Source organism: Leptopilina heterotoma, unplaced genomic scaffold (assembly GCF_015476425.1).
Source record: "Leptopilina heterotoma isolate Lh14 unplaced genomic scaffold, ASM1547642v1 Lhet_120, whole genome shotgun sequence".
In the NCBI taxonomy this organism is placed as follows: Eukaryota; Metazoa; Arthropoda; class Insecta; order Hymenoptera; family Figitidae; genus Leptopilina; species Leptopilina heterotoma.
In genome coordinates this window covers 2,149,077-2,164,757 of record NW_025110838.1, presented here as the reverse complement: position 1 = coordinate 2,164,757, position 15,681 = coordinate 2,149,077, and the positions used below count along the sequence as shown (strand labels likewise).

The 15,681-nt window shown below is 25.3% G+C and overlaps 3 protein-coding genes across 4 annotated transcripts in view; all 3 read right to left on the bottom strand.

Moving 5' to 3' along the window:
- Window positions 1–10,422, bottom strand: part of LOC122510312 (protein delta homolog 2-like) — a 90,789-nt gene extending 80,367 nt beyond the window's left edge. For both annotated transcript variants that reach the window (XM_043624867.1, XM_043624857.1), the window contains exons 1-5: window positions 10,350–10,422; window positions 10,170–10,253; window positions 9,699–9,788; window positions 7,914–8,006; window positions 7,547–7,639 (exon numbers count right to left, since the gene is read on the bottom strand). In XM_043624867.1, the coding sequence (XP_043480802.1) occupies window positions 7,547–7,639; window positions 7,914–8,006; window positions 9,699–9,788; window positions 10,170–10,253 (360 nt within the window). In that variant the 5' untranslated portion in view covers window positions 10,350–10,422. The remainder of the gene's footprint in view (window positions 1–7,546; window positions 7,640–7,913; window positions 8,007–9,698; window positions 9,789–10,169; window positions 10,254–10,349) is intronic.
- A 757-nt stretch (window positions 10,423–11,179) lies between these two features.
- Window positions 11,180–12,731, bottom strand: LOC122510336 (protein psiQ-like). Its single transcript, XM_043624903.1, has 7 exons — window positions 12,697–12,731; window positions 12,350–12,433; window positions 12,064–12,159; window positions 11,820–11,918; window positions 11,632–11,712; window positions 11,447–11,530; window positions 11,180–11,277 (listed from the first exon to the last, which is right to left on the bottom strand). Exons 2-7 carry the CDS (start codon window positions 12,431–12,433, stop codon window positions 11,203–11,205), a joined length of 519 nt encoding a protein of 172 aa, XP_043480838.1. The 5' UTR covers window positions 12,697–12,731; the 3' UTR covers window positions 11,180–11,202.
- Window positions 12,732–13,028: 297 nt separating this feature from the next.
- On the bottom strand, window positions 13,029–15,017 carry LOC122510330 (protein psiN-like). The gene is made up of 8 exons (XM_043624893.1): window positions 14,901–15,017; window positions 14,406–14,495; window positions 14,227–14,319; window positions 14,025–14,120; window positions 13,713–13,811; window positions 13,477–13,557; window positions 13,315–13,398; window positions 13,029–13,166 (listed from the first exon to the last, which is right to left on the bottom strand). The coding sequence occupies exons 2-8, from the start codon at window positions 14,493–14,495 to the stop codon at window positions 13,077–13,079; spliced, it is 633 nt and encodes a 210-aa protein (XP_043480828.1). The 5' UTR covers window positions 14,901–15,017; the 3' UTR covers window positions 13,029–13,076.
- Between the last annotated feature and the right edge of the window lie 664 nt (window positions 15,018–15,681).

Genomic DNA, 15,681 nt, shown 5'->3' with positions numbered 1-15,681 from the left:
AATATTACACGATTTCCTCAGAATTCCCTTAACCCTCCTACGGTTTATAAGTAAATTGCAGAAATCGGTAATAAAATGGTTCAATTTACCCTGCATACAAAATTTTATACCTCAACATGCTTCAATATTTTTTGGATTACAAATCCGGTGTCCATTTTCGAAAATTAAAAATGGCAGATCCAATATGGCGAAATTTTTTTTTTTAATTTTATGTTTAATCAACAAAATTATCCACTTATTAAAAAACTTGCTTGTTTAATTATCATTTGTGCAACCCCTGCTGGAAAAGAGCTACTTTCCTTTAACATGAATGCAGCAGAAAGTGGTCAATTTCTGCACATTTAAAAGTGTGCAGGAAATTGTACTTTCCCGCACACTTTTGATAAAGTGTGCAGGAAAGTATACTTTCCTGCACACATTTTTGTAAACAGTATAATATACGCTATAATCAACATAAAACTATATTTATTGATTAGAAATGTATAAAAAGAACTTTTTTCGGTAAACAGGTGTTGCACAAAGTACTGTGTGCAACACGTACGAAAGAAGATTTTCCAACTTCGTGCAAATTACTGCCCTCGCTTCGCTCGGAGCATCAAACTTTGCACTCGTCGGAAAACAGTTTCTTTCTGTACTTGTTGCACAATATACTATTAAAGGTACGTAACTTTAATAAAAAAATTTTTTTAACATTACTAACAAATATTTTTGAAAAGTTTATAGCATTATCTTTAATTTTCACTTTAGATTATGTAATTCCGATGTATTGTTGACGAGTTATAAAATATGTAGTTACCCCTAGTATACACGGGATTAACCGTTTTGGTACAGTCAATTTACCTCGAGTTAACTTGGGACTAACCAAACCGTAAAGAGGTTAAGAACAAATTTGTAAAAGTATTAAAAAAACTAAAAAAAAATTTTTTGCTCCCAGCGTTCAAACAAAAGTAAAAAATGTCAAATTGAAAAAATAAGGTAACTACATATGGTTGTTTCAAAGTTTCAAATAACACTTTTGACAATTTCGCCATTTCGGAGATATTGACACCTGGATAGTTTGCCCCACTCTCCTCTATTAATATATTAAAAAATTTTGGTTTTTACTGTAAATTTATAATAAAGAATATTGAAAATGGAACATATTTAATTTAAACTTTAAAGATTTGCGTGGAATTATCAAATTTTGAACAGTTAGAGTGAAATACAAACTAAACTTATTTAAAACAATCTATTCTTCATTTTTTTATAAAGTGTTATCATTGGTACTTATTAATATATAATTTACAATAAATTAAAGTTGACAAGATTATTCTATTAACATTTCAAATATAATAAGTTTTTCATAGAAGAGTAAACGAGCCAATACGTCCTGGAATTTTTTTTTTTAAATATTTTGTTATTTGTTACCGGTTTTATTTTTTAAACTGGTTTTTCAAGAAATACCGGTTTTATTTTCTAAACCGTTTTTTCAAGAAATACCGAATCTAACCGACTTGGATAAGCTCAAAACTTGATTTTCAAACATTTTTTTGATATATTATAAGTGAATTTTCACCTATTCATATATATAGAGAGTAGTACATAAATAATATTTTTTCTTCAACAGTTATTAAAAAAACGTTCACAAATAATAGTAAATTATAAGTGAAAAATAATAATCAATGCATTTTTAAATATTTTTTGTTGGTTATGTTATTTTTACAAAAATCATTAAGAGTGTTAAACAAAAAATACAAAAAGTGAGTTTTTTTAAAAAAATTTTAATTTGTAAAATATAAATAACTCTGAATAAAATAAAACTAAAATGTTTACTAATAGATCATAAAATTTATCTTAAAAAACTGTACAAAAAGAAATAAAAAGATTTTTAAAATTTATGGGTTAAAACATTTGTTTTTTAATTTTTAAATCTCAATACTGAGTATGTTCTCAATCTATTTTATGTCTTTTTGTAATATTAAAAATATTATTTTACAGGTTTACGAAGCACGATGAAAGAAAAACTAAGCATTATTTGGGCTGAACTGAATCATTACAATTGCCTTTTTGATATTTTAGTACTGTCGCGAAATTTATTTTATAAAATTCAAGAATTTTGCCTGAAAAATATGCATCCTCCAAGTGAAGCAAAAATTTATGAAATTTTAGAAACGAATGAATGTTTTACAGAACCGATTGCTAAATTGTATGAAACATGGAAGGAAATAGATTTACATATTCCAAATGAAAGAATGTATTCTCCACAAGAAGCGATTTTATTGAAAACGAAGCAGCTTGCAATGGGTTTTGCAGGTAAATTGCTTTAAAACAACGTATAGATAGCCGAATAGCAGTCTAAAATAGTTCTTAAAATTAATTTACATTGAAAAATTAAATAATTAAATAAACTTACCTGTAAGTAAAGATTTCTAATAGTTATATCTCGCGCTTTTTCTAAAGAAATAACATTGTTCAGATAGAACAAAATAACAAGCTTTCGTGGCAATCTTACCAAAAGCTTACTAAACCAAATTGTAGCAAACTTACATGGCAAACTTCCTATGGGTAAGACATTTGAATCTTGCCGCAAGCTTACTGTGAGATTATATTCTATTTGGTTGTAGATGTTTAAAGATTTATTCTGACAATTATTTTTCAATATTGATTACAAGTAAAATATATAAAATTTAATTCTTATTTTAAGATAGGAAAAAAAATAATATACATATACCGTATCTCATTTGCAAAATTTTGCAAATACTTTTGAGTTATAGTAATGATTGTTCCATACTTAAAAAATTTTTTCTGAAAATTTTTTAAAGTCTATCTATCTTATAACCTTTTTATAACCTTTTTATATTTTTAAATTTTGAATTTCGTTCATGAGGAATAAATTATCTAAAGTTATATGAAAATGCATAATATGGGGTTTTATTTTAATTTCATGGTTCCTTTCCTAATTTTCAAGTGTCATTCTATCATTTGAGATTACCGGTAGTTTTCCCAACTGCAGTTTCCCGACAGCTGTTTTCCCGACAACTATATTTCCGACAAACGTTTTTCCCGAAAGCAATTTTCCGACAAATATAAATCCCGACAAATAATTTTAAAACAATATCATGTGTAGATATGTCATTTTTAATCATTTGCCTAAATATTTCATTGATTTTCTACAGTGGCCCAACTCTGGAAACCATGCTCAACTTTGACAACATTTTTTTTAAATTGCTTATAACTGTGAACCTTTTGATCAAATTTTTTTACAATGAGCATGAAAAACATTGCATTTGAGTTGATTTTTCCAACAATATGCACAAAATCGCGAAATTCGTTCTACAGGGGAAGTTATGTAAAAAAGTCAAAACTATGCCCAACTCTAACAACACTCCCCTAATAGTATACCCCCATTTTTTATTATATTTTACTGTCATTTTACAAATATTCAATGCAATATTGCCTTCATTTTCAAAATTATTAATATTTACAACTTGGCTAATATATAAATTTAATTATTATAACAGATGAGGATAATCAATATCAAAGATGTCTTGAAGATTCTTCATCATCAGAGTAATGTCATTTACCAAAAATAATTATAATAACAAAAATCTTGTGTTTAATTTAATAAATTCTTTGTTTAAAAAAAAATTAAATACTAGTTGTATTTTCATTTAATTAAAAATTTTTATACAAATGTTGCCACAATTATTTATATTACACAAATATAAATTTTAAGTAGGCCTGCTGGAAGTAAAGAAATACAAAGAGATTAAAAAAGGGGATAAAAAAAGATTAAAAGATATAATAGTTTAGATATGCAAAATGGATACTTAAAAGAGATACAAATTGTTTATCTCTTTCTATAACCTTATATTTATACAGTAGAATTCCAATTATCCGGATCAATTGGGACCAGACCCGATCCGGATAAGCGAAAATCCGGATAATCAAAATGAGCATAAGATTTATATATTTTGAGTAATAAGATTTCAATCTGCTATTTAAAACGCTGCTGCAAAAACCATTTAAACATTGACGCCTCAAGTTCTTTATTTTGAGAAGTTTTCATAACTTTTCTAGACGGGTTTCTATCTGTACATTCCAAATCAGAAGCAAATTTCAAAACCGCAGAACTGTTTTTCTTTAAATCTACAATCCGGTTAATCGGATGTCCGGATAATTGGAATCCGGATAATTGGAATTCTACTGTATCTCTTTTTATCCCTTCTAATCTCTTTATATACAGTTTCAGATATAGAAATATATAGAAAAAATATATAGAAAGAGATAAAAAAATGGGGATGCAAAGTGGTGAATTAAAGAAGATAGAACTTTTCAATCTCTTTCTATTCATACATTTCTGTCTTCCTCTATCCATTTTCACATCCTTTCTAATCCAAAGGAAAGTAAAAAAGGAGATATCTCTTATAAAAGAAATCGATTAATTTCAATTAAAAACTTTCTCTATTGTTGTTAATTAAGTTTCTTAATCGTGTTGTTCTATAATTCATTACGATTAACTATAAAAAATTTGCAAGTAAATCTTTAATATATTTTTAGAAAAGTTTCGGTGCTGTGTGAGTTTAAACCTAATTTTGGTTGTCTATTATTGATAAGCATTTATTGGTTAAAAATATGAATGTTAAACTCAAACAAAAACGTAAAATCGCGCAGAGCATAACACACGCTTTCTGATGTACTGACCCGACGCCATGACACATAACAGCTGGGAAGATCGACACATGCGCGTATAACTTTATGAGTATATATATATAGAAAGGGATATACTATAGTAAATAGTAAATTAGAAGAGATAAACTTATTAACATTCAAAATGGCGGATCCAATATGGCGGATTACTTATTACAAAATTGATCCAATTGACCTAAATGTTGGTTCTCGGGTGAACCCCGGTCATTGATTACAAATTTCGTGATATTTTTTTTAAATTCAAAATGCTTTGATTCATACTTACTTTCAAGAATTAATGCTTTTTAGAAATCGATGATCCAATTGATACTTGTAAAAACTGAGTTGCCAACTAATTATAATTTTTCGTTGTAAAATTGGCAGGAATTTTATAATAAACAGATTCCAGTTTATTAATTTTAAAAATTTCTTTGCTAATTATCAATCCACATTCTAAATTTAAAAATAAACTAAAGATTTGTAATCAGAGACTACAACAACCTTTGAGTAACAAGTTTCGTGACAATCTAAAACATTTTTACATTTGTCAGTTGTCATATTGGATCCGCAATTTCGAATTTTTAAAAACTAAGATCAGATTCATCATCACCGATCCCAAAAACCCCCGAGTGAAAAGTTTCTGATAAATCTAGACAATTTAAAAAAAAATTTCCGCCATATTGGATCCGCCATTTTGAATTTATAAAAACTGATGTCATCTTCGTAATTATAGTTCCCTAAAACTCCCGAGTGACAAATTTTAGGTAAAACTAAACAAGTTTTAAAAAATCGTGCGCCATATTGGGTCCGCCAGTATTTGATGCGCTGAATCCGAATCTGGCAACGAAAATCTCCCATCACGTCAGGATTTTGAGAAAATTGGGGGTAAATTTCCAAAAATCATGTTTTTTGCCGTTTTCGAACATTTCTACCGGGTCAATCCGACGTGCTAGAGACTTGTCATAGGAGTCAAATTAAAGCCTGAACGCTGTACTTTAAGAAAATAAAGCGATATTGCTGACAACAAACTAAGAGCCTGTTTACACCGCGTCGCATAAATGTATTCCTACGCGCGCATAAACGTATATTCCTCCAGGAGAAAAACTCGCGTCTGCGCAAAGTGCTTCCCAGCGGTTTCAAACTCTTCACAACACAGCTGGGAAGCACTTTGCGCAGACGCGAGTTTATTCTCCTGGAGGAATATACGTTTATGCGTGCGGAGGAATACATTTATGCGACGCGGTGTAAACAGGCTCTAAATTAGCCGTAAAAAATGATTTTTTTAAACAGTTGTCAAGCATAAAAATTGATTGACACTGTCTGTAAATTAAACTATTTTGAAAAATGATTGGATTTGCTTAAAAGTTGTTACTTAGGGGTTTTTGGGGTCGCTGATTACGAATATGTTGTCAGATTTTAAAAATTCAAAATGTCGGATCCAATATGGCGGACTTATTTTTCAAAATTGACCAAATTCACTTAAAACTTGTTACTCGGGGGTTTTTGGGGTCGTTTATTATGAATCTAACTACAGATTTTTTATTTTTACATCATATTTGTAATCAACGACCCCGAAAACCCCAAAGCGATATATTCTAAGCGAATCCAATCATTTTTTAAAACAGTTGTATTCACGGACAATGTGAGTCAATTTTTTATGCTTGCCAACTGTTACAAAAATTGTTTTTGACGGCTAATTTAGTTTGTTTGTTTGTTTGTCTTAAAGTACAGGGTACAGGCTTTAATTTAACTCCTATGACAAGTCTCTAACACGTCGGATTTACCCGGTAGAAATTTTCAAAAACAGCGAAAAACATGATTTTTCGAAATTTTCCCCCACTTTTCTCAAAATTCTGACGTGATGGGAGATTTTCGTTGCCAGATTCGGATTCAGCGCATCAAATACTGCGGGAAATCACTTCTCGATCTCTGACAACGGCGATTTTTATTTTTTTGCAGGCTTGTGTAATTTTTATTCGATTTTAAAATGTTTAAGAAATTCGTGATTTTTAACAAAAATTTATGGATTTTTTTAAACAATAGGAATTTTTTTAATATGATCTAGGTTACATATTTTTAAAGCCCTATTCTTCCTGAAGAGAACGCACTAAATTTGACTCAAAAATATTAATTTTAATCAAGAATATTGAGGTTTTAAAAGGTGGGACGTATACGTCCCACATATACGTCCCACCGCCCCTCAAAGGGTTAAACAATTTTTTTCAATAATTATAATTTTTCTAAATTCCGAGAGGACCGCTGGTCCCATAGCATTTCTCTATATTTACCAAAAAATCCCGACTCAAAATATTTTTTTCTTTTAAATGAAACGTCTATCACGAAACAATTATTTTTTTCCGGATGCCCTTAAATTTCATTAAAAGGAACATTTTTAAAGAACATCTAAGCCGAGAGCTATACAACAATGAGAAACAAATTTTTTCAAAAGAAGCCTACCAAAAAATATGTTTAAAATAAAATTATTTAATTATTAAATTAAACTTATTGCATTGAATCACATATTATATTCATTTCTCAGTGAAAATTTGTAAAGTTTAAAAGAAATCATTTCAATTATTTCAAGATTTTTTAAGACAATATAAAAAAGTTTAAATAATTTATTTTTATTTTTTGACAAAAAAAAAATTACAAAAAAAAAATTACAAAAAAAAAAATTTTTTTTCTACAAAAAAAAAATTTTTTCTTTTCAAAAAAAAAATTTTTTTTTATAAGAAAAAAATTTTTTTTTACAAAAAAAATTTTTTTTTGTGTCAAAATGGTACCTTCTCATAAGTGAAAGAAAGTGATGTAAAAAAGACGTTGATATTTGTTTAATTAATTCATTGATTCATTACTTAAAAAAAAAACTTTTTATTACCTGTTGTCCCTCTCGTACACATTCAGTAGTTCTTCTTTCACATCGATCTCTATTGCATTGTAAATTCTGACAGCATTCACTATTATTGCGACACTGGAAATTTAAAAATGAAATTTAAACAAAAAAAAAACTTGAAAAAAAATTATGTTCTTAAAATTCTAACTTCTAAAACTTTAATTTTAATTTTTTTAATTCTAAAAATTATAATTTTTCAATGACTGCAATATTAAATTGCTTTTTTTTCATGGAAAATATTGAATGAACTGTGAGACAAAAATTAGAGAAAACTTTGAAAATATAATGAAAAGGTAAAAAAGATGAAAAAAGTTATGCTTCAATAATTAATTAATTAAAAAAACTTTATTACCTGTTGTCCCTCTCTTACACATTCAGGTTCTCTTTTCTCACATCGATCCCTATTGCATCGTAAATTCGGACAACATTCTGCATCATTTCGACACTTGAAAGTAAAAAGGTGAAATTTAAAGTTGAATTAAAAATTTTTTAATTTTGAAAGTTTCTGAACGATAGAAAAATTAGGTTTGTTTAAATAAATATGTAATCTTTTTTTGTCGTTGCAATATGAAAAGTGATGTACTTCTATCTGAGAATAGAAAATTATTTATTTGTTTCAAATATATTTTATTTGGTTCCATAAAATTTTACTTGGTTTAAATAAATTTCATTTGATTCGAATAAAATTTTACTTGGTTCAAATAAATTTCATTTGGTTCCACAAAATTTTACTTGGTTCAAATAAATTTCATTGGATTCAAATGAATTTCATTGGATTCAAATAAATTTCATTTGATTCGAATGAAATTTCATTTGATTCGAATGAAATTTTACTTGGTTCAAAAAAAATTTTACTTGGTTCAAGTAAAATTTTACTTGTTCACATAAATTTTACTTGGTGCAAATAAATTTTATTTGGTTTGAATAAAAGTTTACTTGGTTCAGGAAAATTTGATTCAAATAAAGTTTTACATGCGATTAAAATAAAATTTTATTTGTACGAAATACAGTTTCTTGGTAGGGGAATGTAGTCAAGGTTGGCCTACTGTCTAGGTAGGCCACTCGCGTTTTTTTGTCAAGTTCACTAGCGCCACCTACGCGCATTTTTGTCGAAGCTTGTCTTAGTGAAACCTAACTTTTTGTTCAATTACATTTTCGGAAAATCGAAAATTGTGTTTTCTGTGACGTCGGTACAAAAAAAGCTCAAAAAAAGTTTTGTGCATAATGTGAAAAACCATTAATAAAAGATAAAAAACAAATTGAATCGTCAAGGCAAGTATGCAGAAAATTTGTGGGACTCATGGTTGAAAGGAAAACAAAGTAAAAAATCGAATCCCGAAACGTATTTCTTTTTGTTTACAACAATTCGGTAATGTTACTTACTGTCAAGGTCGGCCACTATGTGTTTAAAATGCGCAAAGTTGAGGACGAGCTACTTCATTTGCAAAAACTGCAATTCTGTATAACTCATAATATAATTGATCATCTTATTAATATTTTTATTTAATTTTATTAATATTTTAGTGCAAAACTTTTTTTTATTTATATTTATTTTTTTATATTGTTTATTGTTATTATTTTGTTATTTCATTAAGTTACAAACTGTAAACAATAAAGAATCAATTTTCCGTAACTCCAAACATGTTATTTTATTTTTTAACGATTAATGCCCTTTGAATTTTAAACATGGCCGACCTTGACTGTAATGGCCAACCTGGACTACAAATTTTTTTTTTTTTAAATCTTTATAACTTTTTCATTTTTAAACCTGTCAATTTACTTTGTACAGAAAAAATGTTCCTATTAAACAGGACTTTCCAACCATATACTTCAATTGTCCAAATTCATTTTTAAAAAAAAGTTATAAACAAAAGTCAAAAAGGTGGCCGACCTAGACTATGTTCCCCTACTAAATATAATTTTTATTTCAAGCAAATACAGTTTAAATAAATTTATAAATAATTTTAAAACATTAAAATGTTCTCTGTATTTATTAAGCTTCAAAAAAATGAAGAAATTGTTTACAAATAACAATTTTATTTGTAAATATCGTTAAATAATTAAAATGTTGACTAATTTTGGATATAGAAAAAAAAATTGTTATTTGTATAATTAATTAAGAAATAAATTAACTTACTTGTTGCGTCTCGCGTTGACACTCGGGTCGTTTTTCACAACGATCCCTATTGCAATCAAGATTTTGACAACATTCTCTATCGCTGCGACACTAAAAATTAGAAAAATGCCAAAAAATTAATTGACATAATTCATAATGATAGTAATTAATTAATTATTAATTGAATACTTGTATTAAATATTTAAAGTAAAAAAATGAATTATATAGTTATATTATCAATTTAATAATATTGAATTAATAAACTGAATAAAAAGATTAATCAATTAAAATATTAATTAGTAGAATGAAATTATTTAATTGAATTAAAAAACAGAATTTTAATTTTAAAAAGTAATTATTTCAATAATTTTATAAATCAATATTGAAAAATTAATCAATTAAATAGTTAAAAGAATAGTTAAGTAATTAAATTAATTATTCAAATTAATTATCTAAATTTATAAATTAAATTGTTAATACTTAATAACCTACCTGTCCATTTTCGACAACACATTGTTGACCATTCACCACCAAGACGAACAGTCCAGCAAAATAAAATAAAATACAAAATTTCATCTATTGAAAGAAAAATTAATTTTTTACTTTTTACTGAATTAAAATAATAAACATTTTTTATTTATTCAAATTTCTTATTAAAATTAAATAAATTACCTTTCTAAATTATTACTCAGTTCGGCTATCTTCTTCAGAACGTAAACTTAATTTGTTGGTGGAAAAAAATTTTCTCACAATTTATACACTCATAAAAAATGATAATTATTGTTTATTTATTTATTTTTTATCAGTTTTCTTGCTATTTAAGTAAACAATTATTCTGTTTTAATGTCGAATATTTTTACAATTTTTTTTCCTCTTTGTTGTTTTTAATGCGGCTTCAGATGGAAAAATAAATTATATTTATTTTTTCTCTTAATTTTTTAAAAATTCTTTTCCTCCTTATTTATATTTGTTGACTAGTGTTTATTTATTTTTTCTTTAAAGACTTTATTAAAAAAAAATTGATATTTTTAAGAATTATTTTTGTTAGAATGCAGGCTATTAAAAATTCAGGAATTCCTCTTTAATTTCTGACCAAGACAAAGAATTTTGGTCAAAAAATTTCCAAGTTATGAATTTTTATTTTTGACCATTTTTAAATTTTTAATTTTCTGATACTTTCTATAAATAAATTTAGAAAATATTTTTTTAATTAATAATTATATATTATTTTAATTATAATTAATTCATAAATTGTAAGTACTGCTTTCTTCTAAATAATTAATAAAATAAATAAGATAATCAAATCAATTTTACTTTTTAATTTTCATTGGCTTATTATAATTAAAATATAATTAACATTTATAGAAGAAAGGAGTGTGAAAATATAAGTAAACATTTTTCTTCTTTTTTGTAACATTTATTCATACAATTGACAATTCATTGTAATTATTTATTTGAAAATTAGTCAAAAATTACAATTTACTTTTTGTAACTATTTTCAAATTAGGTTTGATTTAAAATTTTATTAAATATTTAATTGACATGTACCCTGGCGACGATCGCATCTTAATAAGAAACAGCATTGACTGTTCTCTGAACACTGAAACACGTAAAAAATATTTTTTCGTTTATTATTTTTAATTTGATAAATCATTTTTATTCTTTAATTCAATTATTATTATTAATATTATTAATTTAAGTAGTAAATTATTATTATTATTTTTAAACTAGTTATCAGGAATTATATTTTAATTTTCAGAACTACTCACTCTTTGTCCAATATTGCGACAATTTTCACGATTGCAACGTTCATTTTGGCATCTTAAACCACTACAGCAATTTCTATTTCTGCACTGTAAAAGAAAAGTTAATTTTTTTTTTTGATAATTTAATTCTGTTTGGTAAATATTTTTTTTTTTCATTTAATATTCGTTTTTATAACTATCAAACTTACATCGTCTCCCTCTCCTTGACAATCTGTACATCTTTCTCTACTACATCGAAGACTATCGCAACATTCTCCATCGGCGGCACACTGGAAATAAAATTTTTTTTTAACCATAAAAAAAAGTTTAATTGTTTAGATAATTAATTAATTTTGTTTATAATAATAATAATAATAATTAATTATTATTCACGTACTTCTTGATTTTCTCTTCGACAGTCGTCTCGTCGTCTCTCACAAACACGGTCTCTCTCGTGGCATCTTAAATTCATACAGCAATTACGGTTCTCTAAACACTAAAAATTAAATTAAAAAATTTCCCTTTTGAAAAATATTTGAAAAATATTCCATAACTACATTTATTTTTTTATAATTTTTTTTTTATGATAAATTATAATATTATTATAATAATTAACTATTCAATTAATGAATTATAATTACTTGTTCTCCCATTTGCCGACAATTTGGAGGGGCACTTCTTACACACTTTTCGTTATTGCATACAAGATTCACACAGCATTCTGCACTGTTGCGACACTTGAAATTAGAAATAAAATTTTTTTTTTATTCGATAGTTTTAGAAAGAAAAATTATTGTAGAAAATAGTTCGTCATTTTATGGTAGAAAATATTTTTCTTTATTACTAGAGGTAAAAAATTAAATTTAAATAAAATATTTAAGAGAATGAAAAAATTTTTTTGATAATTTATAAAAATTAGTAACTCACCTCTCTATTTACGTTCATACATAGTTGACCATTAACGGCTAAGACGCAAAGTCCAGCACAAAAGAATAGAATAGAATATTTCATCTAATTGGAAAATAATTTATTTAATTTAAATTCAAAACATTCTATTTTATTTTTTATCAGTATTTTTTTTCTATATATTTATTGAGTTTTTTTATTCGTTTTATTTTCTTGTATTCTTTTTATTAATTTTTTGTAATTAATTTTAGTAATTTTCGTTTTTATTAATTTTTAATTTTATTTTTTATCAGTATTTTTATTTTATTCGCATTAATATTATCACTTTTTCTATTAAAATTTTTTAAATAATTGAAATCAAATTTTACCTTTTCTTATCGGCACTTCTGTTTTTCTCTTTAGAAAGAAAACTGTGTTATTGAGTGAAAATTTTTTTTCAACTTATATACTCGAACAATATTGATAATTTCTTTTTATATTTTCAAATTATATATTTTTTTTATTGTTTAGGCAATGACTGTTCTGTTTTTAAATGGAATATTTTTTTAAGTATTTTTTTCCTCTCCAGATGTGTAAATAAATTTTTCTTTTTGAAAATTATTTTTCTATTTTTGTTTATTTGTTGACATTTAGATTTTCTTATTTTTAGAAGGTTTTTGTCAGAAGGAATAATAAAATGCGTTTGTCTTTATTGAATTTATTTTATTCAAAAAATTTTCAAATAATTCAATTAAGTAAGGAATATTAATTAGTTATTTGTTCCAAAAAGACTAAAATTACATGTTCCTTGGCGACGATCGCATCTTAAGAAAACACAACACTGTCTGTTCTCTTCGCACTGAAAAGAGAAAAAAAATTTAGTTCGTCAGCTTCATTTGAGAAAATAATTTTAGTTCTTTTATTTCAAGTGTAAATGAAAATAATAATTTTCGTAGAAAATATAAATATACTCTTCTGAATAATTTAGTATTTTAAAAAATTCATACCCTTTGACCTACTCCGCGGCATCTTTCACGAGAGCAACGATCATTTTGGCATCTTAAGCCATTGCAACAATTTCTATTTCTGCACTGTATTAAAAAATGGATAAATTTTAATTTTTATTACAAACATAATATTTTGTTTAAAGTTTGTTTTTGTCAACTTACACTGTCTCCTTCTCCTTGACAATCTGTACATCTTTCTCTATTACATCGAAGATTTTCACAACATTCTCCGTCTCCTCGACACTAGAAAATAGAAATTAAAAAAAAAATTGTTAACTTAATTAGAAATTTTAATTAAATTAATTGGAAATTAAAATTAAAAATTAAAAAAAAATAATAAATAGAATAATATTTGTTGTAAATTTTTAATAAATAATTAGAATAATAAAGTTACGTACTTGTTGACCTTCTCTTCCACAATCTTCTCTGCGTCTTTCGCAAACTCTGTCTCTTTCGTTGCATTGAAGACCTGTACAGCAATCGCGACTCTCTTGACACTAAAATTAGAAAAAAGAATTTTATTCACAAAATAATTTAATAGAAATAGAAATTTAATAGATTTTAATAAAAATTTAATTAAAAATCTCCTTAACGGAATAAAAATGATAATAATGAATAATTAAAAAAATCAAATTAACGAATTTAAAAATATTCTTTAGAAACGTATAATTTAATTTATCAAGTAAATTTAATTAATCAATTTTTATTACTCTTTGCCCCACTTGGCGACAATCTTCACCGTCTCTTCTTTCACATCTATCCCTATTGCATTGAAGATTTTGACAGCATTCTCTATCATTGCGACACTAGAAATAATTTTTATTAATTAGTTACTTTTAGTTAATTTTGTTTGTTTAAATTTAATTTTTACTATTTATTTAATTTTTAATAATGAATTTATTATGCACTTACTGTTTGACCCTCTCGTACACATTCAGCTTCTCTTCTTTCACATCTCTCCCGATTGCATCTTAAATTCTGACAGCATTGAGTATCGTTACGACACTAAAAATTTGAAATTAATTTTTTTTTTTTTGTTATATTTCATTTAAACTTTTCAGTTTGATATTTTTTAATAATTAATAACCCACCTGTCCATTTTCGTTTACACATTGCTGACCATTAACGTCCAAGAAAAAGAATCCAGCACAAAAAACTACAAAAAAAATTTCAGTTTTCATCTGAAAAAGAAAGAATTTGTATTTATTAATTTATAAGTAATATTAAAAAAATAAGTCGTTTAGGTATGTAATAATATACTAAAACATATAATAATAAAATAATAAAATATAAAATAAATAATATAAAATAATAATAATACAGAAATAAAATATTAAAAAAAAATATTGAAAATAAAATAATAAAAATAATAATAACAGAATAATAATAAATACAATAAAATGTATAATAATGTAGGTGTACAATTATTAACAAAAAAATACATTAAATAAATTAAAACTATGAAAAAATGGGGGACAATTGTTTCGTGATTAATTCTGGGGAAATTTAAATAAAAATCCATATTATTTATATTTATATTTTAATATTTTAGAAATTTTTTTTTAGAATTTTTTGGCAAATTTTACCTTTTTTTAATAATTATTAAAGTCCGTTGATCTTCTTTAGAATCGAACTCAAAAATGATGCCCATCAAAAATTCATCCCAATTTATATAGTCACACAGGAAATTAGCTCAATTTCATTCTTCTTCTTTTTTTTAATAATCATTTCTTTTATTACTGTCTAGATAAGAATAATTGTCCTATCAAAAAAATAAAATATTTTTCCTAATTTTTTTCCGCATTCGTATTTTTTTTGTAATTATGTATCTTCGAATGCTAAATGATTCAATATTTACTCTTTCATTTGTAATCGTTTGTTTTTTAATTTTTGTCCTTGTTTACTTTTTTAGGCGTGTGCCATAATTTATTATTGTATTTTCCAAAAACCTTTTTGAAAACCACGACATTTTTTACTCTAAAATTCCAATGGGAAAAAATTCTCGCAAAATTACCGAAACAATATTCCCTTAATTATAGGTATTTATAATATTATATTGTTTATGAAAATTTCTTAAATAAATTTCCAGATTCAGTTTTTATAGATATTAATTGTATATTAGTGCGACTACAAGTTAAATTTCTGATGTTTTGGAATAAGTAAACTAATTTGTTGTAATTTAATTGATTCAAATTCCAATTCTAGAATTTTAATATAGAAAAAGAAATTTTTTTTCCCAAATATTACATCAAAATATTCAGTACTTTTCGAGATGTTAAAATTTTGGAAAAATTCTAAAATTGTTATTTCTCCCTTCCAATTTTTAATTTATTTTCAAAAGTAATAAAATTCTTCGCAGAAATTCAA